The sequence below is a fragment of the Centropristis striata genome, chromosome 24 (genome assembly GCF_030273125.1).
Source record: "Centropristis striata isolate RG_2023a ecotype Rhode Island chromosome 24, C.striata_1.0, whole genome shotgun sequence".
Classification (NCBI taxonomy): Eukaryota; Metazoa; Chordata; class Actinopteri; order Perciformes; family Serranidae; genus Centropristis; species Centropristis striata.
This window is the reverse complement of record NC_081540.1, coordinates 20,476,844-20,503,852: the sequence shown is the minus strand read 5'-3', so window position 1 is coordinate 20,503,852 and position 27,009 is coordinate 20,476,844. Positions and strand designations below refer to the sequence as shown.

The 27,009-nt window shown below is 37.8% G+C and overlaps 1 protein-coding gene across 2 annotated transcripts in view; it reads right to left on the bottom strand.

Annotated features, from left to right (window-relative positions):
- Nucleotides 1–27,009, bottom strand: part of dmd (dystrophin) — a 432,308-nt gene that overhangs the window by 82,920 nt on the left and 322,379 nt on the right. For both annotated transcript variants that reach the window (XM_059327929.1, XM_059327930.1), the window contains exons 49-62: nucleotides 22,645–22,820; nucleotides 19,569–19,716; nucleotides 18,769–18,894; nucleotides 17,133–17,282; nucleotides 16,489–16,587; nucleotides 16,300–16,399; nucleotides 14,584–14,753; nucleotides 13,697–13,814; nucleotides 12,867–13,078; nucleotides 12,420–12,574; nucleotides 10,594–10,783; nucleotides 5,371–5,543; nucleotides 2,862–3,018; nucleotides 531–642 (exon numbers count right to left, since the gene is read on the bottom strand). In XM_059327929.1, coding sequence (XP_059183912.1) covers nucleotides 531–642; nucleotides 2,862–3,018; nucleotides 5,371–5,543; nucleotides 10,594–10,783; nucleotides 12,420–12,574; nucleotides 12,867–13,078; nucleotides 13,697–13,814; nucleotides 14,584–14,753; nucleotides 16,300–16,399; nucleotides 16,489–16,587; nucleotides 17,133–17,282; nucleotides 18,769–18,894; nucleotides 19,569–19,716; nucleotides 22,645–22,820 — 2,086 coding nt within the window. The remainder of the gene's footprint in view (nucleotides 1–530; nucleotides 643–2,861; nucleotides 3,019–5,370; nucleotides 5,544–10,593; nucleotides 10,784–12,419; nucleotides 12,575–12,866; nucleotides 13,079–13,696; nucleotides 13,815–14,583; nucleotides 14,754–16,299; nucleotides 16,400–16,488; nucleotides 16,588–17,132; nucleotides 17,283–18,768; nucleotides 18,895–19,568; nucleotides 19,717–22,644; nucleotides 22,821–27,009) is intronic.

The following is a 27,009-nucleotide window of genomic DNA, read 5'->3' as shown; positions in this document are numbered from 1 at the left end:
TAAATACTAAGCCAAGAAGTTAGCTAAATAGTTAGCTTAGCAAGCTCCTTAGCTAAATACTAAGCCAAGAAGTTAGCTAAATAGTTAGCTTAGCAAGCTCCTTAGCTAAATACTTAGCCAAAAAGTTAGCTTAGTAGTTAGCTTAGCAAGCTATTTTGCTAAATATTTAGCCGAAAAGTTGGCTAAGTAGTTAGCTTAGCAAGCTACTTAGCTAAAAATGGATATGGGTCATTTTTGACCCATGTTGTGCATTAGAAGGGTAGTGACACAAAAAGGGATTTTATTAAAAAATGTATTAAGGAAAACATAACATTAGGATGTATGATGATCAAAAACAAACTAATTGAGGAAAACCTGGAATACTGAATTATGAAAATAATTCATGTCAAAGATATAGAACATAAAAACTCTGTCAGGTCACTTTGGACCCATGTTGTGCATCAAAGGGTTAATGCTCCAAAGCAAGTCCGGAACATCTGTATCCCTGGAAGAAAAATAGAGGAAAGCGTATATTGTTGGACAGGTGTTACCTCTCTGCTCAGGTGATGGTGTTTCTCGCGGCAGCTCAGACAGAAAGACTCCCACATCGTCCAGAGCTTTGGTCACAACCGGCTCTTTACCTCTCAATTCTCTCCTGAAGCCCTGTGAAAACACGGCACAGAATATATCGCAAAAAGTTTGTGACGTACGAGATGATATATTGAAGTATTTTTGCTTCATGTAGATATTAGAAGCTTGGGTACTGGGACATTTTGATTTTATGTTCCAAGATAAAATTGAAGAAAAAAAAACCTGCTGCAGAGATGGTTACTGTTTGGAAATGTATAGAAAAAAGACAGAAATGAGCATACAACAATTCATATTTACAATTAATTAAAAGCATAATGCAAAAATTAACCAGCTTACTAATTAATGAACTCATACACTAATTACTGTTCCTAAATTTGTATAATATAAATGCATTACTTATATACATATCCATACCAAAAATAGCAATTAATTATAAACCAAAAATACAAATCATTACTTATTTATTTATTTATATCTTCATCAGGTCAAATGGTTATCTTTTTGTGTATGCGTTATTATTTTTGAAAAAAAAAGATACATATGTAATAAAAGACACAATCTATATATATATTACACAATATCTGACTGCTTATAAAATACAATATACAGTATGATAATTAAACATCATTGCTATACACATATATAAATACATATACACATTTTCATATGCATAAAACAGCCAAAGGAATAAACATATCCTTTGCAAGATGAAATAAGATCTCTACATAATTATGTTGAAAAGGTTGTTTCTGCAGGGCAGTGTGTGTATTGTGTGTATAAGAACAAACAGTGTGTGTCTGAGTGGCCCCTCAAACTAAAACATGTCTACATTTATTACCAAATGCTCAGACTAAAAGCCTTTTGCTAATGCATATCTGCAAGAACTCATCATTTTGCAGGGTCATTGTAGTTTTACACACAAAATGACCAAATCAGAAGAGCCAATCATAAAATGCTGCATAAAATGGGTTTTTCATTTAACCTGGATGACTATACTTTCCATTTATTCTGAGCCTTTGATTTGCATAATGTTAGTGAGAGAGACATGAAGTCTGCCTCAAATGGAAATAGCTGCAAACCAACTTTTTTAAAACTTTTTATTATGAAAGTATCAAACAGGTTCAATTCATTGCTTAATGCACTGGAGCTGAGCCCAATATTCTGTTTTCACTCTGAGATCTTTCAGTAAATAAAGATAAATACACACATTTTTGTCAACCAGATCCAAGCTAATAAAGACAACTACAAATTAGATCAGATGATGTTGTGGCATGATATTAGTTGCAAGGCTGGTTGAAGACCAAACAAAACACAAAAGCCCACATAATCTCAGGCTGTGCTACTCTTCTCTGGTTAACTATGGCAGCTTAAACACCAGCATGTGTGTTACATATTAATTACAATGCTAAACAGTAACTACACTGCAAAAAAAAGAAAAGTTGGGTGAACTCAAAATTTCAAGGCAACAAACTTCGATAAAATTTTAAGTTGGACAATTAAACTAAATATTTTAAGTTTTGTTTTTGAGTTTGCTCAAATTCAGATTGACTGAATTGAGATTTTTGTCAACTCAACTGTAAGTTGTACTAACTTATAATTTTACATTGTAATAACTTTTAATCCTTACTTCTGCTAAATTCTGCAATGTGCTGAATTGGCACAATTGTAACGCCGCTATGAAATGTCAGCTAATGTTGCGACCACAATTTTGAGTTAGCATTGATACGCTAATGGCTACTCTTGTAGCTGTAACAAGCAGCGCCGCTAGCATCAGTTAGCCGCTAGCATCAATTAGCCGCTAGCTTTCGCTAATGACCGAATTTCCCAACAAAGAAATAAGAGTTATCAGAACTATTGTCCCTTGTTGTGAACCCCAACTTAAAGATATAAGTAACAACAACTCACCAACTTGTTTTTGAGCAGACAACTGGCTTCCTTTGTTGTGCTAACTTACATTATTGCCCTAAAAATCAATAATTTATATTTCCAAGTTTTACCAAATTAAATCACTGTTTTAGGCCAAAAAATACAAGTTGGCCTTTTTGCAGTGTAGAAGCCACAGTTGGCTTTTAAACAATGACTTATTTTGGCAGAGATTATGTTCAGCTACTAATAACTAAAACATCTACTTTTATCACCCGGCGGAGCAAAAATCAACGGACAAAAACCTCTGAGAAAACAGCTCCAGAATGTCCCGAATTCTTTTTTCTGTGTGACAAAAATGCTGCAGAGACAATCAGCGTGTCTGTCTGTGTGTGTGTGTGTGTGTGTGTGTGTGTGTGTCCTCCTACCCGGTGTGTGTCCAGCTGTGTCTGGACTGTGGGGACGTCTCCTCCTACAGGCGGCTCTTTTTCCAGCTGTTGACTTTTAAGCCTCAGCCAGTTCAGAAGCTCCTGGAGCGACATGTGCAGCCTCTTCCACGGGGCCATCTCAGAGTCCAGGTGGGCCCTTCAAACACAAAAACAGGCTTTTGTGCTTCTTGTGCTTTATGGTCGGGTGCATATATGGAAAAAAAAACACCTAACCCTAAAAAATCTAACAAAAGGTTTCTCAGCTTTTGTTTTTTTGTAGTATGAGATTAATCCTTAATAACATAAAATAAAAGTTTACCAAAATCTGACCACTAGAAAGGTGTCATTTTCAAGATGGCGTCCAAGATGGCACCAACACAGTTCAGTTCAGCTTTTATTTCAAACATGTGCGAGTAACACAACAAAGTAAACACAAAAACAAATACATCCAATGAGAATAAAAAAAATTAAAAAAAATAGCAATAGTCAAAACAAACGCTGTAATGTGAATGTTTGAATATTTAAATAATACATATTTACAAAAAAAAAAAGCACTGTGCAAAGCGATAGAAATATGCAATTACTTAAGGGAAATTGTACTTATTTTTCGCATAAATATGCTTGTACCCAATTGCTTTACTATATATATTGTACTTGTAATCACTAATCTATCATGAAAATATGCTAATTAGAGTATTACATGACCAAAACATGTATCAGGCACCAGCATTTCTGGTCTAGGAGGAATACAAATAGTCAGGTGGCTTAGGAAAAGATTTCAGAATAAAGGGGACACGCCGGACAAAAGAAGCCCATTTTGATGGGAGCCACTTCATCAAGATTGAGGATCGAAGGTGGCAGCCATATATAAAGTTAAAGCTAATAAAGTTCAATATATTTTTTGCAAGTTATTCATTTTTCAGAATATATGTCCCATATATGACAGAGATTAATATACGTCCGACCGCTTAGGAACTGAGTTGTAAATTATGTAAATATATGGCCAAAATGAACATATCTATTGGATCAAATAATCATCTAGTGATATTCTCAATAGTTTTAATGGATTCTTTGACCCAAAAAATGTAGATTTTGACATCAAGATTGACCTTCTAAGTGGCTTGGAAGATATATTGGTTCTCATAGATTTTATATGGCTGCCATCTCCGATCCACAATCTTGATGAAGTGGCTCCCAGCAAAAATTGAAACTTATGGTGATAGAGAGCATGTGGAAAAAATGTTGGCGTGTCCCCTTTATTTAACACAGCTGCCTGACTAAAAGGAGTAATGGTCTTTTTAAAGACCTGGAGGCCAATATTTTGAAAATTTGGCATTTCTTGGAATCAAAAATTGGTAAACTTTAGTATGTTTTTAAATACATCTGACATTACATCTGATATACACTGAGACACCTTTTGTTAGCCTTTTTGGTAACACTTTACTTGAAGGTATCGTCATAATAGTGACATGATACTGTCATAAACGTGTCATAAACATTATGTCAATGTCATAAACGTTTATGACTGCTGTCATTAAGTGTCATTCGGTTTTTGTCATGACAAGTTGACATTCCTTGGGTTGTCTTGATTATGAAAACTTGACTTTAATCAAAGTCAACATTACCAGAAAATATCTTTGTCATGACAACTTGACATTAAATTTGTTTGGGATGTCCTTATTATGACAACTTGACTTTAATCAAAGTGACATTACCACAAAATGTCTTTGTCATCAAAGATACCCAAAACTGACTGTCATGACACCATAACTTGTCGGTATTCTGTCAAACATCAATGACCAAGTGCTAGAATTGGTCTGTAACCTTGCACATCTAATTATAATAATCATTATGCCAACTTGCCATAAACACAAATATAGAAACATATTTTGTTTATGTCAAGTTGCCATGACAAAGACATTTTGTGGTAATGTCACTTTGATTAACCCATTGAAGCCTGGAAAGCAGATACGTCGTTTTGTAGTATTTGTATAAGCTCTCAAATACTTTTTGAATTTCATTTCTATCTGCTACAGAGGCTGAAAAATCTATTATTTAGGAGAAGCATTGACACTTCTGTTGAATTTCCAGAAAAACTTCAGGTTTTAGGGGCTTATTTTAAAATCGCCCAGAGGTTTTACAGGCATTTTAAGCCTCAATGGGTTAAAGTCAAGTTGTCATTATAAGGACATCCCAAACAAATTTAATTTCAAGTTGCCATGACAAAGACATTTTGTGGTAATGTCACTTTGATTAAAGTCAAGTTGTCATAATCAAGACAACCCAAGGAATGTCAACTTGTCATGACAAAAACCGAATGACACTTAATGACAGCAGTCATAAACGTTTATGACATTGACATAATGTTTATGACACGTTTATGACATGTCACAGTTATGACCGTATCATGTCGCTATTATGACGATACCTTCAAGTAAAGTGTTACCGAATTTTCTTAGGGTTAAACCATATTTGCAGCTGACTATTACATAAACTCCAGGTGTTGTACCTCATGCTGAGGGTCTTGTTGCGCAGGTCGTTCCAGCGCTGGCTCATGTTGTCCAGGCGTCTCTGGAGCAGAGCGCCATCCTCCGAGTCGCCCAGTGAGGTCACGATCCTCTGGCCGTTCTCGTCCAGGGAGTGATACAGCTCTGTGTGGCTGTCAATCTCTGCCTGGAGGTCCTGGAAACACACATACACTAAGAGTCAGTGGGGGAGAAAAGCTAAAGTAGTCAACTCTGTTGGAGTACACACTTCATTTCCTTGGTAATAGCTACCATCTTCTAGGAATTCACGTTTTCCACCGCTCAAAAGTTCAGTAATGGGGTCAGGATCTGAGCGAGTGATTTACTCTCTAAATGGATTGAACCATGATGCACGGCTTAATGTTTTGTGAATGGAACCTTTTGTATCGCTCAGATGTCGAGATGTGTTTTTCAGCCTGGAATCAGTTGGGTTCTTTGACGGCGGTGCTTCATCCTGTGTACAATTTTTCTACAGACAATCTATTAATAAAATGTTTCATGTTCCTGATAAGGCACAGGAAGGAAACAAAGCACTACAATTATTGGTAATGTGAAAAGGGCAAAGCTGAAAACTTCCTGTCAGGGAATTTTTCTAACAAATTGGTGCATCCATGGGAAAAATAAATGCCAATTTTAAGAGCATTACTAACACTCCATTAAGTTACTCACTGAAAAAAAAAAAAACAAGCCGTCCTCAAGTGCCGCATCTTGAGGAATCATTTAAATACACACACGTTTTACCAAGGCATTTCAGTTTTTCAACAAGGAGACTAATTCATCCATTGTACACAAAGTATGTTTGTATTTTAATTTTGTGTTGTCAGTAATCACTGAAGTTGCTGCCATGATCTTTCAAATGATATGAAGAAGGTGGTTAACACACACTGAAGAGATGTTCGTGTTTTCTTGTATGACATAAAATATGTTACTAAATACCTCCACTTGTGAAGTCAATGTTGGACTGACTTCTCATTTTTTTCTTCACTTTAATTTGAACTTTGAACTTACAAGACACAGAAACTTGGCAATCAAACAGCAACAGCAATAATGAAGAGTAGGGAAAAAATGAAAATAATGAACATACAAATCCAATAAAACGAAAACTAAGAAAATATCAGTGCTTTAAAGTTACATTCCTTGTAATTAGTCTTCTGTTTTCTGTAAAAAATCTCGAAATCACTTCTTTCAGCAGTCTGTCGCTGTTCTGTGTCAGCAATAATATCAATTTCTCCAAATTTTCTCCAACTGTGTTTCTTGCAGCTTTAAGACAATGTGTCAGTCTTTCCATGATGTATATTTCCTCTACTGTCTCTATCCATTTTCCCCTTTTCCAAAAACTCAAGATAATGACATTTTTTCAGATATATACCAAATATGCATTTTTATCTTTAAGTATATGTTTATTCCAAATTCCATTCATAAATCTTTCAGTGAATATTTCCATGTCAACTCACAAATACAATAGAAAAATACTAGACAACTCACCCTCCTCACTATCGTACTACACTCGGTCAATTTCCCCTAAAATACAGAGGATCAATACTCTGGAATGATCAATTTAATAGTTCAATACAGTTTTCCTCTCTGAACACAAACAACAGCAGTTTAGTGGCTCTGATGGCTCAGCTAACTAAGTAGAACACACACTCATACAGAGGCATGCACACACACACACACACACACACACACACATTTCTACACTTTTGTGTTATTTTACTTTTTAATATTATTACATTTTTTCTTTATTTTTATGTTTTTTTTCTACTTGTTTTTGATTTAGCTTGTGAATTTTAATACAGGGAGAGGCCTGTAGAAGCCCTTTTGGGTTTCTTGCTGCTACCTTGCACCTTCCTTATGTTGTTATTTCTTCATCCTTTTCTTTCTGTGTTATTTTTTTTTATTATTGTGCAAAATAAAAAACTTCAAACTTAAAAAACTTTTTTTTTTCACCAGCTATCAACAATATTTTAACAAAGTACATATCTCTCATATTTCCTTTAATTGAATTAAAGTTGCAAAGACATATTACAATGAAACTCATAGTTCTATCATATCCTAGTTTCTTTTGCAAAGACTTGCATGCTATTTTCCAAAACATTGATAATTTGTGGCATTTCCGAAATATATGAAGCCGGTCTGCTCCTCGTACCCTGCAATCTCTCCAGCATGGTTAAAGGGTGAAATCATTTCAGTCATCAAGAGAATTCCCTCCATATCCGGGACTACGGTGAATTTTCTACATTTCTTACCAATGAGCATCTGTACACTGGCTGCTGGTTATAACATAAACTAGATAAAATGACTTTTAATGATACCTAAGAGGGGAAACGGGTCGTTGCACCAAAGAACAGGAAACAGATTACAATACAATATAATGAATAGAAAGCACTGAAGGCAGCAAAGGTGGAGTGTAGTGTAGGATTAGTTCATTTAACTGTTTGAATCACACGCTAAACCTTCAAATTAATTAATTTTTTCTAATTTATATTGATGGTTTTGCATCTGTATTTTTATTTTTTATTTTTTACATCTTTCCAAAAATATAACCCTTCTACCTTTGAGTTGGCTTTTAGACTTACTAACTTTGTAAGGAAAGCACTTTTGGCCACAATGTGACAAATTCTGAAGAAACAAAGCTGGAAAATATGTTATTGAACTTTTATGTTGTCCAAAACTAGTAGTTTTAAAAATAAAAAACGCTGAAATCATTACAGTTTATAAGATACTCAACTAACACTCAATAAGGCCAAATAAACAAATAAAATGCCTTCATTTAGGATTACGTTTCTTATTCCCAAAAGAGGATCGCTTGAGTTTTGTTTCCAACCTGCACATGGTAGACTTTCCTGCGCAGCATCCTTAAAACTTTACTCTGGAATCCAAAAACTGCTCGTCAAGAAGAAGAAGAAGAAGAAGAGGAAGAGGATGAAGAGGCATTATCTTCTTCTAGTCCCTGAGGATTAGCTCCCAATGTGACTGCATAAGAAGGCCCTCTGTTTCAATGTGTTTGTGACAAAGAGAGAGATTTGAAGATGAAGGGGAAGGGAGGGAGAGCCTGCAGAGATGGAGGGAGAGTTAGTGGCTGATAAAAAGGGAGGCAGGAGTTGGAGGGTGTGAGTCAGACTGGGTTTGAACGACAGAGGGGGTGAGAAACGGAGAAGAAGAGGAGGAGAGAGAGTTTGGAAGGGTGCATAAAATGATGAGTGTGCTCATTTTCCAATTAAACGTTATCAGCGTACGGCGCCGGAGCCCGTTGGTGTGTGTTAGTGTGTGTGCGCGCTCCCTGGATGCTGCTCCGCGTCGCCGTCCGCCATTATAATTGGACACAGAAGACTATCTCAGCTCTGCATACAGTGCTGCTGTTGTACTGACAGAACTGTGTGTCAAAAGGAAGGAAGTGTGTATGTGAATCCCAATATGCTGCATGTGTGTTTGCGTTACAGTATGTATGTTGTGAGCGCGCGCACCGTGCACCAGAGAGTGTGTGTGTGTGTGTGTGTGTGGGTGCAGGGTGAGGGCCGGGGGTCAAAATATGTTCTCTCTCAGAACAGAGCCTTCCCTTCAACACCCACAATGCAGTGGGGGGATTTTGCATTTGTCTGCCAGGCACAGGCCGGCCAATCAGATCTCTCTATGCTGCCATGTCAGCATTCCTGTCATACCAGCTGAGACACAGAGTCAAGGAATACAGTCTTAAGTCTGGGTCCCCAAACTCGAAATGTACTGGATGTCTGATACATATGACCCATATGCTCCGCCGCCCCCCACATCTGGAACTCCCTCCCTGAACATCTACGTAAACCCCAGTCTGTGGACACCTTTAAAAAAGGGCTTAAAACTTTTCTGTTCAGGGAGGCATTTTTAGGTTGTCCCTAGATGTTTTTATTTTGTCTCTGCATAATGTACTTTATTACCCGTGTCTTTTTTTTATCTACTGCTGATTTTAATGAGTTTTCTCTTTCTTGTTTCTGGTTTCTGTAGCACTTTGAGATTTCTGTATGAAAAGTGCTTTACAAATAAAATGTATTATTATTATTATTATATGACAAAATGAGAATGATATCTTTCAGTAGTAATGATCCACATACCAACAGGTGTGAAAAGTGTAATGTCAGTATCTATAAATGGAAAAAAACGGTGGATTGTAGGGCTGGGCGTTATATCGATATAAAAAATATATTGATTTTTTTTTAATGTGATAGGGAATTAGACCATATTGCATATATCGATATAGTTCTTTTTTCTTCTTCCTTTTTTTATATATAAATGCTGTACTGCCCTTACTAGAGTTTGTCATATTTAGTTATTTTGTAATGTTCGTTATTCTTTTCTGATATAAATATATTTATTTCAGAAAAAGATTGGCCTATTTTATTTCATAGGCTATTTTCATTTAAGATATTTTTTATTTAAATGTGCACTTTATGGAGCTTTGATTTTTTTTAAAAAGGTACTCCTGTTGTTATACAGTATTTATGTTCACTTAAATAAACAGTTTCAATAAAACTACTTGTGACATGTCATATTTGACTTTGACTGAACATTTGCTCTCACTTTGCGATACTGGGATATATATCATATATCGATATTCAGCCTAAATATATCGGCATATGACTTTTGGTCCATATCGCCCAGCCCTAGTGGATTGCTACGCTGCCCTTCTGTAGTATGAATAATTTGAGTGGGATTGGGTAGAATTATTATTAATGTAATGAAAAGTTGAATGATACCAATAATGTACAAACATTTTTAATATTTTTAAGTTAATTGAAGAGCTGACACTACACTTCAATGGTTGTTTAAGTGGTTGTCTGTAGAAGTTGAAGAAGTAGAAACAAGAATTTGAAGTAGTAGTGGTAGTTGGAATATGGGGTTTGAGTGGCTTTAATGAATGAAATAAAAAGGTGGAAAAATACCAATAATTAATGCAAATTGTGTAATATTTTTCAAGTTCACTGCAGAGCTGATGCTACACTGCAATGGTGGCTTAAAGGGGCAAGATGAGGTTGAAGTAGTAGGAAAAGTGCTGAATCGTGGTTGATGAGAACTGGTGATAAAAACACAACAGTAGTATGTCGAGACAGAGGTCCCCAAAACATCTTAAGAGCAATCCACCAATCAGAAATGCTTCCAGCATTCCCACATGTGATATTTTCATTGGAGCTCTTTACAGTCTGGGAGCAGGAATATATAACAGCGTGTCTTACCTTCCACTGTGCCAGCAGGTTCCTGGCCGCCTCCGGCTGCTCCTGCATTCGCTCCTTGTTGGTGGCGTCTATTAAAACATTACAGGTGGTCTCAGCCTCCGTCAGCCAGTTGAGGAACTTCTCCAGGTCGAGGTAGAACTGCTGCAGCAGCTTCAGAGCTGCCTCCAGAGCCGCCTCCCGGTCCCTCACACTGCACACACACATATGCATGTTATCAAGGTAAACTAACGGTTCGGCAAGCAATGCACTGACTTGTCAATGCTGGCTTTAAATAACAATTGAATTTTTTTTTTTATTCTTTGAAAAATAAATAAATTTCAGGTTCAGTTTGAGTCCAAAATTCTAAATACGGACGCTAATGTTTTACTTTTTACCGAGTCAAACTTAAAGCAATGTCGGTACTTCAAGGCATTAAACGCTGCATGGCTCAGCTCTCTCTGCACTCCATCTCTTGTTGACACACGTGTTTGTTACCACTGATGTTGCACCGCTCAGACGTGATTGTCATGAGACACTCTCACAAACAAAATCACGGTTTAGTAACGCAGTAACGCAGCCTGCTTGCGGGAAAGTAACAGTAATCTAACTAGAAAATTTCCTCTGGGGAAATTTTGAAAGGGCCACGGGGGCTACTGCCGGTGTGTGTACACTATGATGAGATTCTTCAGATTTATAGCTATGCCCTTTTTCTTCAGAGATTTATAACTATGCCCTTTAACCTCAAAATGTGTGTCTGTGTGTGTGTGTTTGTGTGTGTGTGTGTGTGTGTGTGTGTGTAATTAAAATCACATAAAGTTACTGTGTGTGTGTGCGTGTGCGTGTGCACGGGTGGGTGGGTGGCTGATTGCGTGGGTGCGTGCGAAGCATGTGTATGCATGTGTGAGGAGTGTGCGTGCTTACGCGCATGTGTGTGTGTGTATCTGTAACTGTAATCACATCAAAGATCAAAGGCAATCAGATCAAAGCAATCAACAGAATTAACTGACACCTGCTAATGTCCCGGAACATTGACAGGTGGAATTTCTGGCCTCGAACAGAAAGCATTTTTGGCAAAACCATAATACCTATCATTGATCCGACTTCACTTTGAGTGTTCCGAGTTCTTCCTGAACGTCAACATATGATTTTTTTAAAGAAAAATTTAAAAATAGCTTTGTTAGAGCGATCTAAAAAAACTGTTCCATCTTCCTTTTTTCCGAAATCTTCCTGCGTTTTTAATATGGGAGCCAATGAGGCTGTTGGTGGTGTTGGTGGCGCATCTGTGCGTCGTACGCCCAAACTATAACTCTGACAGCTTTACCAGAGGATTGTGAGGGAGAAGACAAATTTTCCTACATTTCTATGTATAAATTATTTCTGTTGAGTGGAATTTGCGGCCTGGAGCGCAGTTTTAAAATTTATTTTTTGACAGTTTTTTCTCTCCCTCTACACTCTGGCGATGATGTCACACACTGTGACACGAACATTCCGTGCAATACACACCCATTATAATCTCAGAATTTCTCCAAAAATGATCATGGTCATTGAACAGGGATTGATAAAAAACTATATGACCTATCGAAACGTGGATTAATACACCGATACACAAGACTTGTGTCTACTGTTCAAAGTTTAAATGGAGTCTCTAGGTGAAATTATGCCGGAGAAGTAGACGTTTAAAAATCTCCAATGATTGTTCTTTTTCGCTCATTTTTTGTTGGCCGTCCCATTCATTTCAATGCAAAATTTTGGGCAGTTTTTCTTTGAAAAAGAGACTTTGAGTTCTATCTTGTGCTCAAACAAGTTATAGAGTGTACAGTATATATATATAGTGCGTGTGTCATTACCGCCTGTTGATGTGTGTCCAGGTGGCCACCATGTTGTCGTTGACCTGTGTGACTTTGTGCGTGTCATCGTTGGCGTACAGTGTGAGCAGTTTGTCAGCCAGAGCGTTGGTCTGGTCCACCTGAGGCTGCCACTGCTGCAGCTCCTTCACAAAGAGCTGAGGAAGGATAAGAATGAGGAAAGAAGCGAGAAAGAAAGTTGACGAAATGAAATTTATTTTAAATGTCATGATTCATTCTGACAATCCAAATGTCTTTTGAGTCATCCCCAGTACGAGTAATATCCAATTTATGAGCCATCTGTTTAGAAATCTCACATGCAAAGTTGAAAAACAGTGTGTGCATCTAAATTATGAGTAATTATTATGCTAATTTAGACACAAAACAGAAATCTAAGAGTGCAAACATTTTGAGATATCCGTGCAGTGAGTGATTGATGTCCAGTCCAACCTTTAGTTCAGCATTTTCTCTCTTCAAAGCTTCCACCGTGTACGTGATTTCCTGCCAGGACTCCAGCCTCTCGCTGGCCCGCTTGATGAGATGATCCACTCCCTTCCTGGCCTCCAGCCAGTCTGTGGAGTCCTGCAGCATGTTGTGGAGCTGCTTCGTCCTATCTGACAGTTTGGTCTGGGAGTCTTCCCAGTGAGTCTGAAGCCTATCAACTACAATGATAGAAAGAAAGAAAAGGAATTATAAAGATCATGTGCTTTTGCTTTGCTGTTACTACCACTGGAGGGCGCCAAACATTGATTGTTTTCCTACGCTGACTGGCTTCACGTACCGAAACATATCCATACTTTTACCAACAGTGAGACTTTATTCATTTAGGATTTGTGACCCTTCTTTTGCCAGTACGTACACAGAGGTTTGCGCAGGTCAAAAAAAAGTAAAAAAGGTAGATAAATTGAATGTTTTTGCTCATGCAATACCTATTTCATTTTTGTTCTTTTTACATTTTACTCACTGTGGCCTTTTATTTCATTGCGATCAATAAAATATTTATTGAAAATTGGAATTAAATGAAATTTATATAAAATACGTTTCAAGAGCCCACTGTCCTCTCCTCTCTGATCTGTGTAAACAGCCTGCTGTTCAGTCTGACTTTCAGTGAATATTTGTCATGTAAACCCTTTTCTCAGGAAAATCAATCATGGCTCCCAATGTGTGGTGAGGAGCGTAGAACTTAGTGTTTTTAACAGGATCTAGTTATTCCAAACGGGTTATTTTAAGCTACATATTGTGTGTGTGTGTGTGTGTGTGTGTGTGTGTGTGAGACATACTGCGTTCAGTGATAGCGTTGCGTGTGTCCTGGTTGCTGGTTTTGTTTTTGAGGTTCTGGGCTGCTGTGACTTGTCTCTCCAGGAGAGGGCGCCGCTGGTCCAGCTCCTGCAGAGACACCTGAAAACACAAAACCATTTATCAAAAATGAGTGCTCTTTGGCGGATAAAGTGAATCGTTATGATGTACACACATACAATAAATCTGTTGTTTATGAATCCCATAGAACAGGGGTGTCAAAAATTTGGCCCGCAGTGTAATTTTATTTGGCCCGCGAGGCAATACCAAATTATTATCTTATTATTGTACTATAAAAGCTGACCCGCCGGTATTATACGGCACATTTACAGCTAATACTACAAATCCCACAATGCCCTGCTGTTGTTTTGGCGCGTCAATCAGGACAGGACCCAGAAACGCTCCTCGGTGACAGTCGTCATAGCAACCTCAAGCTAGAGCTGTCTCCCAGCTACCCCTTCCCAAAAATTCCCGAAAAGAAAGGCAGAATTTATTAACCTGTTGAAACAGTTTATTTTGATATTTAAATCAGAAGGATGCAAATAGAAAAGAGGCATACAATTTTTATTTAATTTTTATTTAATAAATTAATGACATTGATGTGTTTTTTATTTGAAATTTGATTTTGCATGTCTGCACTATTTAGTTATATATTGTATGTTTATAAGCGTTGCTGGTTCCATATTTAATGTTAAAGCAAAACATGTTTGGTATATATTAAAAGGTTTATTTGTTCAATGTTGGCCCGCAAATTTTATTCAAGTTTTACATTGTGTATTTGAGTTTGACACCCCTGCCATAGAACCACAGCAGTTCTCTCAGCGTTAGTTGTGCTGTAAACCCAGCTAACAGTGATCTGTGAGGTCCTGACCTGCAGCCTGCTGATGTGCTCGTTGATGTCGTCCAGGTCTGCCACCACCACGCGCTTATTCTGGACCATGTTATCCAACATGGTGAGCCAATCGGTGAGCTCGGCCCACGACTTGTTGAACTGAGCCAGCGCCGCAGATTCAGGCTGGGCACTTCCGGTCAGACCTTCATCTGGGGGGCACAAACAATATCAATGTCAGTTTTACAGATGCAACATTAGTGCAACATTACTTTCTTTGATTGACGTTGGACTGTGCTAAGTAGACTTTAGTTTCACACCATTGGAAGCACAACATGATCATTTACATTAGTAGTTAATGTGAAATTTTGATAGAATCTTAGCCGAACGGTGTACGATTTGGGATACAGTTACATTACTTTCTGAAGTCTTCTCCTCCTGACTCTTCCTGCTGAAGGTTGTTGTTGTAGTAGGCAGTTATCAGCTCATTCAGTAGGCGGCTTCACTTTCTAGTAGGCCTAATAGGTTGTTTTCAGCCTATTTAACAGCCGGTTGCTTATTCAGCACATGAAACTTTTGAACGTGAAAGTTTTGTTATGGTTTTGGCTACAAGACTACTTATCCAAGGTTTGGGCTAAAAAGTTCCTGGTTAGGCATTGTAAAAGATACTTTAAAAAGTAAAATAATACACGTTAATGCCAAACTTTAAGTAGTTATGAGGATGATTAAGACTTGTAGTGACATAGTAACGTTGGTAACCTAAGAACGTGTTGCACTAAAGTTAGCCACTTCAAATAAATATAGCAAGTTTTCATGCTTTATACTATGTTCCCTTACTTACCATTTAGCTTTCAGAGTCTTCAGGAGTCACTTCCGCCTTAAGTGGTTTCATGATTACTACGGCCACTAGAGGGCACTGCTAACAACACACGTTAAAATAACAGCCCATTGAATGAGCTCATAACGACCTGTTGAACCTACTAGAAGGTAGAGGAGGCCCATACAAGATATCCCCTGTCCAATACCCAATCTAACCTCACTTCTAGTTTTAAACTCTAATGTTAAATCCTCTGAAGTTGCATTACTAAGGCGAAGGTTGGCTAAATTACCCATACTACTAATTTCTTGAGCCCAGATCTCTCTAACACATGGAGACATATACACTACCGGTCAAAAGTTTTAGAACACACCAACTTTTCCAGAATTTAATTGGAAATGATGCAGTTTAATGTCTCAATGTTCTCTGAAATGAATGCACATTTGCAACATTTAAAATTCTTTATTGAGCATGATAGTGTTTTGAAAGTAAAAAAAAGATTCAAAATAACATTTTATGTTGGACTAAAGGAGTAAAAAAATACACAAAATGACCAAAAAAAGACACAAAATGACTAAAAAAAGACACAAAATGACCAAAAAAAGACACAAAATGACTTACAAAGACATGAAAAGAATTCAAAAATGGACAAAATAGCCCAAGACTCCATAGAGTTAAGTTGTTAACCCATTTCTTGTTCTCTGAAAAAAGGCCTACTTGTATAATTCTGAAATGTACATTATTTTCCAGTTTTGGTTAAGCTTACCTTTTTTTATTTACCTCTGGCAGTTCACCACTTACCTTTGGACCCTTTCAAGCTGTTCATTTGACTTGAACTGCTTGATTTTCAATAAAAAACTGGAAAAATTGGGGTGTTCTAAAACTTTTGACCGGTAGTGTACATTGACTTACACACCCACAGAAAAAAAGTTTAGTCTTACTGGCTTTTTTGGCGACTAACAGAGCAGCCATCCTCTCCTTATGCTGCTGCACCAGCTCCAAGATCACAATCCAGTCTTCTCTTAGCTTGACAAACTTCACCTGTCACCACACAGATGTGAGAATACGAATTGACAAGGACTTCACAGATCATGTTCAGGGATAATCATTGATGTGTTTTATTTCCTCACTTTGTCTGGTTGGCCGGGAGGACTGTCCTTGTACAGATGATCGGCTCGCTCCAAGACAAACTCCACCTCCGGCTGCTTGACTTGCACTTCCTCAATGAGCTGGAGAAACAAAAGGAGAGACAACATAGATGTAGACTATAGTGTGTAAAAGGTGTGGCATTAATTCATTGAAATTCTGCATTTCAGAATCGGACTCATTTCAGCCTGCTTGGATGTTATAAAGTAATAAAGGTATATATAGGAAATAGTCGTAACTACTGCTGTTCTGTGTGTGTGTGCATGTATGTATGTTAGGGTTGTCAAAAGTATCGACACTCAAAAAAGTATCGATACTAAAACGTTGTATCCGGATACAATACTCATTTTCAAAAGTATCGAGTACCTGAAGCTTGTTATCATAGTTGCAGTTTCTTTTGCACAACTGTTTTTTATTATAAATATTTAACCTGTGGTTCTGTTCATTTTTACATGTTGCATTTTTCTTGTTAATAAAAATATTTCTGTTACATTTTGGGGTCTTTTTTTTATCCTTGTGGTATCGAAAATGGTATCGAGTATCAAATATTTTCCTGAGTCTCGGTATCGAGTTGAAAATGTTAGTATCGTGACAACCCTAGTGTGTGTGTGTGTGTGTGTGTGTGTACCCTGGGTGCTGCCTCCTCCGGGCCGTGCTCCAGCTTGGTCCTGGTGCTGCTGGCCCAGACCGACAGGCCGTCCAGCTGACCCTGAAACTTCTCCAGCTCCTTCAGCAGACCCTCGATCTCCAGCTGACGCTCAGGCAGAGCACTGGACACCTAAACACAGACACTCTGTGATTTATTCACATACAAAACACTCTTCATAGCCTAAGAGACATTTGGTTTGGTTTTTATGGCTGGGATATTTCAGCTATATCAAACCACTTGCCCTGCAGAGTGCTCAGCCTGTTAAAAGAGTTGTAATGTCTTCTCTGGTTCTGAAGGAGCTCTGTCAGGTTTGAGAAGGAGCCCTGATGATGTCACCAGGGTAGATTAGGCTGGGAGATTAAATGTAGAACAGAAAGCCTGTTGGGATTTTGGGAGTCTAGAGTTTAGTATGCAAAGAGGATTTAATCCAGTGTTTTTGGAAGGTGAACCATACAAGACAGTTAAAGTCAGCTACGTTTTGCAGTCTGTGTTAAATCTATCTATCTACCATCCATTATCATTTATTATCTGTCATCCATCTATCCATCATCAATCCATCTATTCATCTATCTAATGTCTCTAACCCAGGCGGCAACCTCCGGGTCTGAGCAGGGAGGCAAACCAGGAAGTGCCTTAAGCTGCATTCTACCCAAAATTCCAGCAGGGGGCGCTAAGTGTGGCTGCAAAAATCATTTCTGTCCATTGATTTCAATACAAAATGAAAAAAATTCTAACTTGATTTATTACCTCAGAATTTTTTACTAGTAAAAAAACTTCTTCAAGACAATTAAATGTTAATAGTTCAAATAAGGAAGAAAATTTAGAATTAAAATGATTAATTATTAATTTAGAAGAAAATAGAAGATAAAGAATCATATGATTTGGGGCGGGGCTACCTTTGATTGACAGGTCACTAACAAGGTGAGCCGTCATCAGGAGAGAAGCAGAACAATGCGTATCCATGGCAACATATCAATAAAGTTATATATAACGTTATATAGATATAAAAAAGGACAGTTAGCGGTTTGGTTTCATAACTTTGACCCTTTTTTACTGTATTGTCACTTTTTTTTTTGAACGTTTTGTTCAGTAAAAATGTCTTGTTCAGTGTTTGGTTGGACAAACAGACACTCCAAGGAGTCGCTGCTCAGTTTTCTGAGGTAAATAACATATATTTTGGTTTTGTTTTTTGCTAGCTAAAATGAACATCCCAGTTAATGCTAACAGTAATTAGCAGCAGCTTCTCTCAGTCAGGTTGAGGTGTAGAGAGGCTGTAGTCTGTGATCAGATCCCTCTCCTCCTCCACAGTCCAAATATGGTCTGCTTCCTGTATCGGAAACAAGATGGCGACGCAAGATGGCTACGAGTATAACGCTGAACTCGATGCTTCCAACCAATGGGTGACGTCACAGTGACTACGTCCATTATTTATATACAGTCTATGCTCTAACCGTGTTTGTCTGTTCATGTTGCTATAAACATCATGATGTTCAGTATGTGGCGTGACTTTCTAGCCTGGTGCAGCTTTGTTCTGAAGATGAATATTTTCAGAATATATATTTTATATTTAATATTTTCATGCTGTGTGCTGTTACTGACAGGAGCAGCTGCTGACCTGAGCCCAGCGACTGTTGATGATCCTGATGTCTTTCTGTCTGTCAGCAGGAAGCGTTATCTGTTTGTGTCGTAGGTTCAGATCCTCCATCGCCGCCTTCTTGGCAGGAAGCTCCTCCACACGTGCCTGAGACACACACACACACACACACACACACACGCAAGTCATACAGGCTGAATTTAATAAGAAATCATTTTGGGAGCTTAATGTTCTGGCTCTTTCAATCTAATTATGTAAACTCACACAACAAAAAACAAGCACACACACACATACACACACACACACACACACACACACACACACACACACACACACACACACACACAGACAGACAGACAGACAGACACACACACACACACACTCACACACACTCACACACACACAAACACACACACACACACACACACACAGACACACAGACACACAGACACACACACACACACACACACACACACACACACACACACGCACACACACACACACACAGACACACACGCACACACACACACACAGACACACACACACACACACACACACACATGCACACAGACACACAAACACACACTCACACACTCACACACACACACACACACACGGTTTAGGGTTGAATTTCAGAATACACCATTATAGCATCTCATTGGTAACCATAATACCCTCTCAATTAAATTAAACAAACCAACACACACACATAAGAACATGAGCTGGGTGTAATAATGAAGAACTGTATCTCTCACTTACACTTTGATGAAATTACACACAAACACACACAGCCCAGAGGCTGATAATAAGGAGTGTGGTACCTGGACTTTGCCCAGCGTGTCCCTGATGTGCTGTGGTTCTGCAGGCTGCAGAGGGATGGCCAGGACGCCCTCCGCCTGGTCCAACCAGCCCAGCATGGCACCCATGTTCTCCTGCAGCTCTGCAGTCGCCGTGCGTGCCTCTGCAGACCTGCGGGAGCGAGAGAAAAAGAAAAAGAGGGAAGGAGTGTGAGACATGTTCTTGAAACAGGAATGGAGAAAAGTGGCTCAGCTGGACAAGGCACACAATAGTTTTGCATACATAACATTTACATATCGACACACTAATCGCCTAAATTTTCGTCAAAATTGTTTTTTTTTGCCTAAATCATCTCCTCATTGCCACCTATGGTAAAATCACCTCCATCCTCACTTGATCAGATCATGTGATTTTACCCCTTTAGGATAATGGCCTATGTCAAGTGTGTGACTTATGTGGATTTATTATGCCTAAGTCAAAATAAAATGTGACTTAGGCTAAATTTTTGAACATGCCTTTGTGACTTAAGCAAGATCATGTGGTAACATTTTATTTTGAAGGTGTCGACATAAGAGTGAAATGAGCATGTCATAAACATGACATGGGATGTGTCATGAACATTCATGACACTTTGAAGTAACATTCATGCTCATGATACTTGTCATGTCATGTTTCTGACAGGCTTGTGTGACTCTTATGTAGACACCTTCAAAATAAAGTGTTACCATATCTTGCTTAAGTTACAAAGGCATGTTCAAAAAATGTATTTCTCTTAAGTTACATAATTTACACACAGTGTTATTACTATGGCAATAGCCATCCTTTGTTACGTCCTTTTTGAGTGAAATGATCAATAAATGTCATATGTTACACTTTTGGTGAAGTTTTTTGTGTTTCCTGCAAAACTTGAAAAAATTAGTTAGTCGATTATTTTAACAGGGTGACGATATATCCAAACTTGGGTCTTGGGGGGCAGGAGCCGATCCCAGCTGACATTGGGTGAGAGGTGGTGTACACCTGGACAGACAGACAACCATCCACGCTCTCATTCACTCCTACGGGCAATGTCTTTGGACCCAGAGAGAACCCATGCTGACACGGGGAGAACCAGTAAACTACACACAGAAGAGCTGGATTCAAATGTGCAACCCTCTGCTTAAAGTTTTACACAATTCATACCTTCACATACAGCTAATGGAACATGTTAATTAGTTTCACACAGTTTAACTTGGTTGCTGGCATATCTGCATGTTTTTTGCCACAAACTGCACAGTATTGGCATAAAGTGGGCTTGTCTGTAAAGGGGAAACTTGTAGGGATCGAAGAACACATTTTCATTCAAATATTCTGATGTCAGAGATCAAGGGACCTCTTTGAAAATGGCCATGTCACTTTTTCCCTTACTGAAATTGACCCTTACTTTAGAGCAGGGGTGGGCAATTAATTTTCCCAAGGGGCCACATGACCAATACCACAAAGGTTACGGGGGCCGGACCAAAACTCTGAACTAAATTCTGCTCAGTATTAATTTAATCGATTTATGAAATACAGTAAATTATCTGGTTTTGAGCTGCTACTGATAGGAATACATGTTATGATAAGACTGTTAATGTGGAGTAAATCAAATATATATATATATATATATATATGTACATTTTCTAGACATTTTACAATGTTGTGATGCTTTTATTTTGAAAAGGTGCTCTCCAGTGTGAAACGGGTGCTCTAATTTTGAAAGGTAGTGACAGGAAGTAACAGGTGGAACGGTTAAATGAAAAACGAACGGTAAATAATAACGAGTGCGTCGTAATTCATATAAAGTTGATCTAAAGTATCTAAAGGCTTCTATAGTGGCGGCTGACAGGACACAAGGTTTGTTAAAGTTTATTTTCTTCTGTCATATATATTAGTGGCTATATTAGTTGTCTTAACTATAGTAAAAGTGCTTGTTAGCTCTAGTGCTAATGCTAATGTTTGTTATTGTTTTCCACCTCGTAGCTCTTACGGTGGATTCACAAGGTGACCAAGGAATTTATTAACTTGTTAATTGTTAATTTATTAACTTTTTAGGTGTTTAATAGGTGTTTTTGACAAGGTACCTCGGTAACTCGGTTAACTTATACGTAAATCGCCTTCAAAATAAAAGCACTGTGGTTGTATTGATTTCTAATTTTTGGGTAACCTCACGCGGGCCGGACAAGGACAGCCAACGGGCCGGATGTGGCCCGCGGGCCGCCCAATGCCCAGGTCTGCTTTAGAGTGTTATTTACCCTCTTCCATGGTTATCAATTAATCAACTAGGTCTTGTAGTTTCATAAGATACCAGAATATTACAAGTAACTTGTTAAACTGAGCCCACTTCAGCCTCTGAAAGAAAAAAAGCTCCTTCAGTATCTCATCTCTCCTGTTTATCTCCACTGTGAATATGTCAAACAGCTGCCTTTTACCTGACCTACACAGGCAAATGAAAGGAAAAAAATCTTCCTTAAGAATGCACTTTCAGGGACATTTGGAAGTGAGACAAACATGGAGTATCCGTGACGATCAGTCACACACCAACCAACATGATCTCACAGAAATCTGTGAAATAGCCACGGATTTGCTTAACTCAAAATCCGTGGAATAGCCACGGATTCGCTCAAATTTCCGTGAAACTGACACGGATTTGGCTACAATGCAAGTTAATGATGTCATATCCCGTGGCTATTCCAACATACAAAGTGATTATGTACATTCACTGAGTGAATATTTAGAAAATAAAACATATATTTCTCGCTAGAAATGTGATCAAAATCCATTTATATGCAGAAACTAAGTCAAAATATTGATTTTTTTTCACTAAAAATGAGAGAACTGTCCACCATGTTTTTTGTTCTGACCGCCGGGACCTTGAAAGTCACGTGACTTGGAACAAACCAATAGGAACAAATATCCATGGAATAGCCACGGGATATGACTGTCATTAACTTGCATTGTAGTGAAATCCGTGTCAGTTTTACGGAAATTTGAGCGAATCCGTGGCTATTCCACGGATTTTGAGTTAAGCGAAATCCGTGGCTATTTCACAGATTTCTGTGAGACCAGGTTGCACCAACACACCTTCTTTTGCGCTCATTGAGCTGCTGGCAGGCGTTGGCCCAGCGAGTGTTGAGGAGTTTGAGCTGCGTTCGGAGCCGCGAGGCGTCGTCTGCGGTGCTCAACTGGCTGATGTCGTCTCCAGCAGAGTTCACTCTGCCCAGCACCACCTCCTGCAGAGGAATGGCCTCCGTCAGGTCCTGGACACACACAAACAAGCAAACAAAGTGGCTTATTATCTATTTTACCATTACTTTTGTACTTTTACTGAAGTTAAACTGTGTTTGTTATTGTCATTATAACTTGTTGATGGTATACATTTGTTTTTTCTATTATCAGTTTATTACTTTCTAATAACTATGAAATTTTAGGTGGAGGCTTTAAATAAATAAGCCCATCTGGGTTTTCTGCCTCTCCCTGCACTTTACATTATATGTTATCTTTGTCATTTTATGTAATTCTAACTGTGCAAATAAAATAAAACCTAAAATAAAACCTTAAAACCTAAAGTATAGAGACTGTATCCCAAATCGGACACATCTGCAATGCAGCACTTTCTGGTTCCGACTTTATTTTCACTCCATTGCTCTAAATGGAGAAGAAAATCCCTTTTTTCCAAAATGGAATTTTCACGGTAATTTCGAATAAGATCGCCACCACCAGTGGAGGGATAATTTATTTTATTTTATACATATTAAACAATCTACCATCTACCTACGCTTCCATAGGTTTGGGTGTTAAGTTACTCTTTAAATGTATGTTTAAGTAAGGGATTCTGTAGACTTTAACCCTCTGAAATCTTCAGCAATTATGTCCTTTAAAAAATCTGTTAAATTTTTTTTTACCATGCCATGTTGGTATCAGTTTTTTTCAGCGTTACCTCACCTATATGTCCTGATAATTAATTTTTAACTTTGACTTACTTGATAAAAATGTTGAACCCAAAAGAAACAAAGGAAAACATTACATCTGATCTTGAAAATTATATTTCAATACACAGAATTTTAAATGTTGCAAATATGAATACAGGTTGCAAATATTACATATAACAGGTAAAATGAGGATAATTTCTAGTTCTATATTTTTATACTAAATATATTTGACATTATCTCCAGTTTTACTTGGCCGAATATAATCCAAAAAAAATGAGTTTCAAGCCAGAACTTTAGAGAGAAGCTGATGATAAGACTCAATGTTGCTTAATTTTTATGTCTTCACGTCATGAAGAAGTAATGTGCCGGTGCTTTCATGGACTCCAGAGAGTTAACCCTTAAGGGCACTCATTGAAATAGTTGCAAATTCTAAAATTTCAACCCTAGAGAATATTGGAGGATATTACATACAGCCAGAATGTGTAAAAAAAACATACGGACCAGGGGGAGGGGGGTAATATTTTGAGAAAAAAGTTTACGAGATTAAAGTGGCAAATGTACGAGAAAAAAATGTGCAGATTTATGAGATTTAAAGTGGGGAATCTGCGAGAAAAAAGTTGTTTTTTCACACTTTTTTCTTGTAAATCTGCAACTTTTTTCATGCAGATTTGCCGCTTTAAATCTCTTAAATCTGTGACTTTTTTTCTTGTAGATTTGCCACTTTAATCTAGTAAATTTGCAATTTTTTTCTCGAAATATTGATGATATCCACTGAAGTTACCAAATATACACTACTGGTCAAAAGTTTTAGAACACCCATATTTTTCCAGTTTTTTATTGAAATTCAAGCAGTTCAAGTCAAATGAACAGCTTGAAAGGGTCCAAAGGTAAGTGGTGAACTGCCAGAGGTAAATAAAAAAAGGTAAGCTTAACCAAAACTGAAAAATAATGTACATTTCAGAATTATACAAGTAGGCCTTTTTCAGGGAACAAGAAATGGGTTAACAACTTAACTCTATGGAGTCTTGGGCTATTGTGTCCATTTTTTAATTCTTTTCATGTCTTTGTAAGTCATTTTGTGTCTTTTTTTAGTCATTTTGTGTCTTTTGGTGTGTTTTTTTTTGTCATTTTGTGTCTTTTTTGGTCATTTTGTGTCTTTTTTTAGTCATTTTGTGTCTTTTGGTGTCTTTTTTGTCATTTTGTGTCTTTTTTTGGTCATTTTGTGTCTTTTTTTAGTCATTTTGTGTCTTTTGGTGTCTTTTTTGTCATTTTGTGTCTTTTTTTAGTCCTTTAGTCCAACATAAAATGTGATTTTGAATCTTTTTTTTACTTTCAAAACACTATCATGCTCAATAAAGAATTTGAAATGTTGCAAATGTGCATTAATTTCAGAGTACACTGAGACATTAAACTGCATCATTTTCAATTAAATTCTGGAAAAGTTGGTGTGTTCTAAAACTTTTGACCAGTAGTGTAGTTCTTCGCCTGATAAAGGGTTAAGGACTGCTTCGATATGTTGAATTCTTCTAGTGTTATTGTTGAAGTAGAGGCACTTTGGGGGAAAGTGTTTGTCTGCTTTTTTGCCGGCGATTTGATGAGAAGAACACGGCTCTGGTTCAAAAGCTATGAAATGAATCCACCCTTCACTTCTTTTTTTGTTTAAAACCATTTCATTGAATATGTTTTAATGTATTTCAACACTGAGAGGTCAGGGCTGGGTGCACTTTAGGTGGCAGATTGTGATTTGAGGTACCAGATGGTTCACTCTCACACACACATGCACACACACACACACACACACACACACACAGGTTGGCACTTAAGGGGCACTTGGACTCTCCATCCTCATCTGTGCAGGTGGATGTTGAGAGCTGATCACAGCAGCCCAAAGTGGAGAGGACATGTGTGATGATGCAACAACTACACTTCATATGCAGGGTTATAACACTTCATATGCAGGGTTGAGTGCATTAGTTTAACCCCAGCAGTTAAACCTCAAAGTCAACTCAGCCAGACATCAGTGAAACTTATTCCTCAAACTGTATTTATTTAAATCTTGGTGATGTTAAAAAAAAAAACATTGTTCTGTAGTGAATTGCTTTTTCTAATCCTTCAATTTCAGTTTCTGGGGTTGTTGTAACATGTAAATGTCAGATTTGATGACATAATATTGTTACATAAGTCCTAAAAAGGAAAGTGTTCGGTCAGTATGGAGGCTGACTGTCACTGTTACACACTCGCTGCCTTTCCCCCTCGACAACTGACATCTGTGTGCCAGCACGTGTGTGTGTGTGTGTGTGTGTATACTTCCTACATAGTGAGGACCAGAACATGTTTTTAACCAACAGAGTGAGGACATTTTTGCAAAGTGAGGACATTTCGGCCGGTCCTCACTTCTTTAAAGGCTTTTTTGAGATTTCAGACTTTGTTTTAAGGGTTAAAGGTTACATGATAATGATAATTAACTGAAACTGTATTGTGTGGTTACAAAACTAACTAAAATTATAGTGAAAATGTCCTTCGTTTTCATCTTTGTCAACTTTTTTCACACATAATGAAGATGGATCAGACAAAGGAAATAAAGGCAAAATTTACTGTGACCTCTTTTAATCTCCCACCCAACAAATACCCCATTACAAAAAAAACCCAAAACTAATAAAAAAATAAGAAATAAATACTTAACTAAAACTAGTAAACTCACTCTAGAAACTCATTGAAACTAACTGAATTTGAAAACAAAAAAATCACAAAAAAATTCAAACTAAACCTAATGAAAAATCCAAAACTATTATAACCTTGCAAGGGAATCCACAATTACAATGAGGACCCTCACAAAGATAGAAGTACAAGAATGTGTGTGTGTGTGTGTGTGTGTGTGTGTGTGTGTGTGCAGCAGAAACACACACACACATTCAATTTCATGTTCGGATGCCATATCATGTTTTTTAGCATGCTATGTATGTCATCAAAAAGTGTCAATCCATATCTTGACATGTCATGTTTTATCATGTCATGACATCAGAGATGAGTCAGCACTTTGCTCATTGCATCACAATAACTTATTCCTCTATTATCATGTGTAATAAATACAAATGTTTTGAATGTGAATACACAAGGAACACTACTGCAAAGCTACAGAATGATATAAAAACAAATAATAATGGACCCGCCCTTTAATCAGGATATGATAATGTGATGTTTCACAACAAGTGGGCCATTAATTTATCGTGATGACACATTCTGATGTATGCCAGATGTAAATATGACATGTTAGGCCATGATGTGTCACTCTAGATCAATTCATGTGCTACTTCATCAAACTGTGATGTGGAATTTGTCAGTTTGGGCAGAAAAGTGAGAAAACGAATGATGAAAGTGCAGACAGAAGCAGTTTGGACTTCCTTGCTCAAGGGCACTTCAGTAATGTTGCTGGATGCTGGAGACAGAATGTGACTCAGCCACAATCAGGCCTGTGTGCAAACCTCTCAATGTATCTGTGCAGAAATGATTGTGTCTC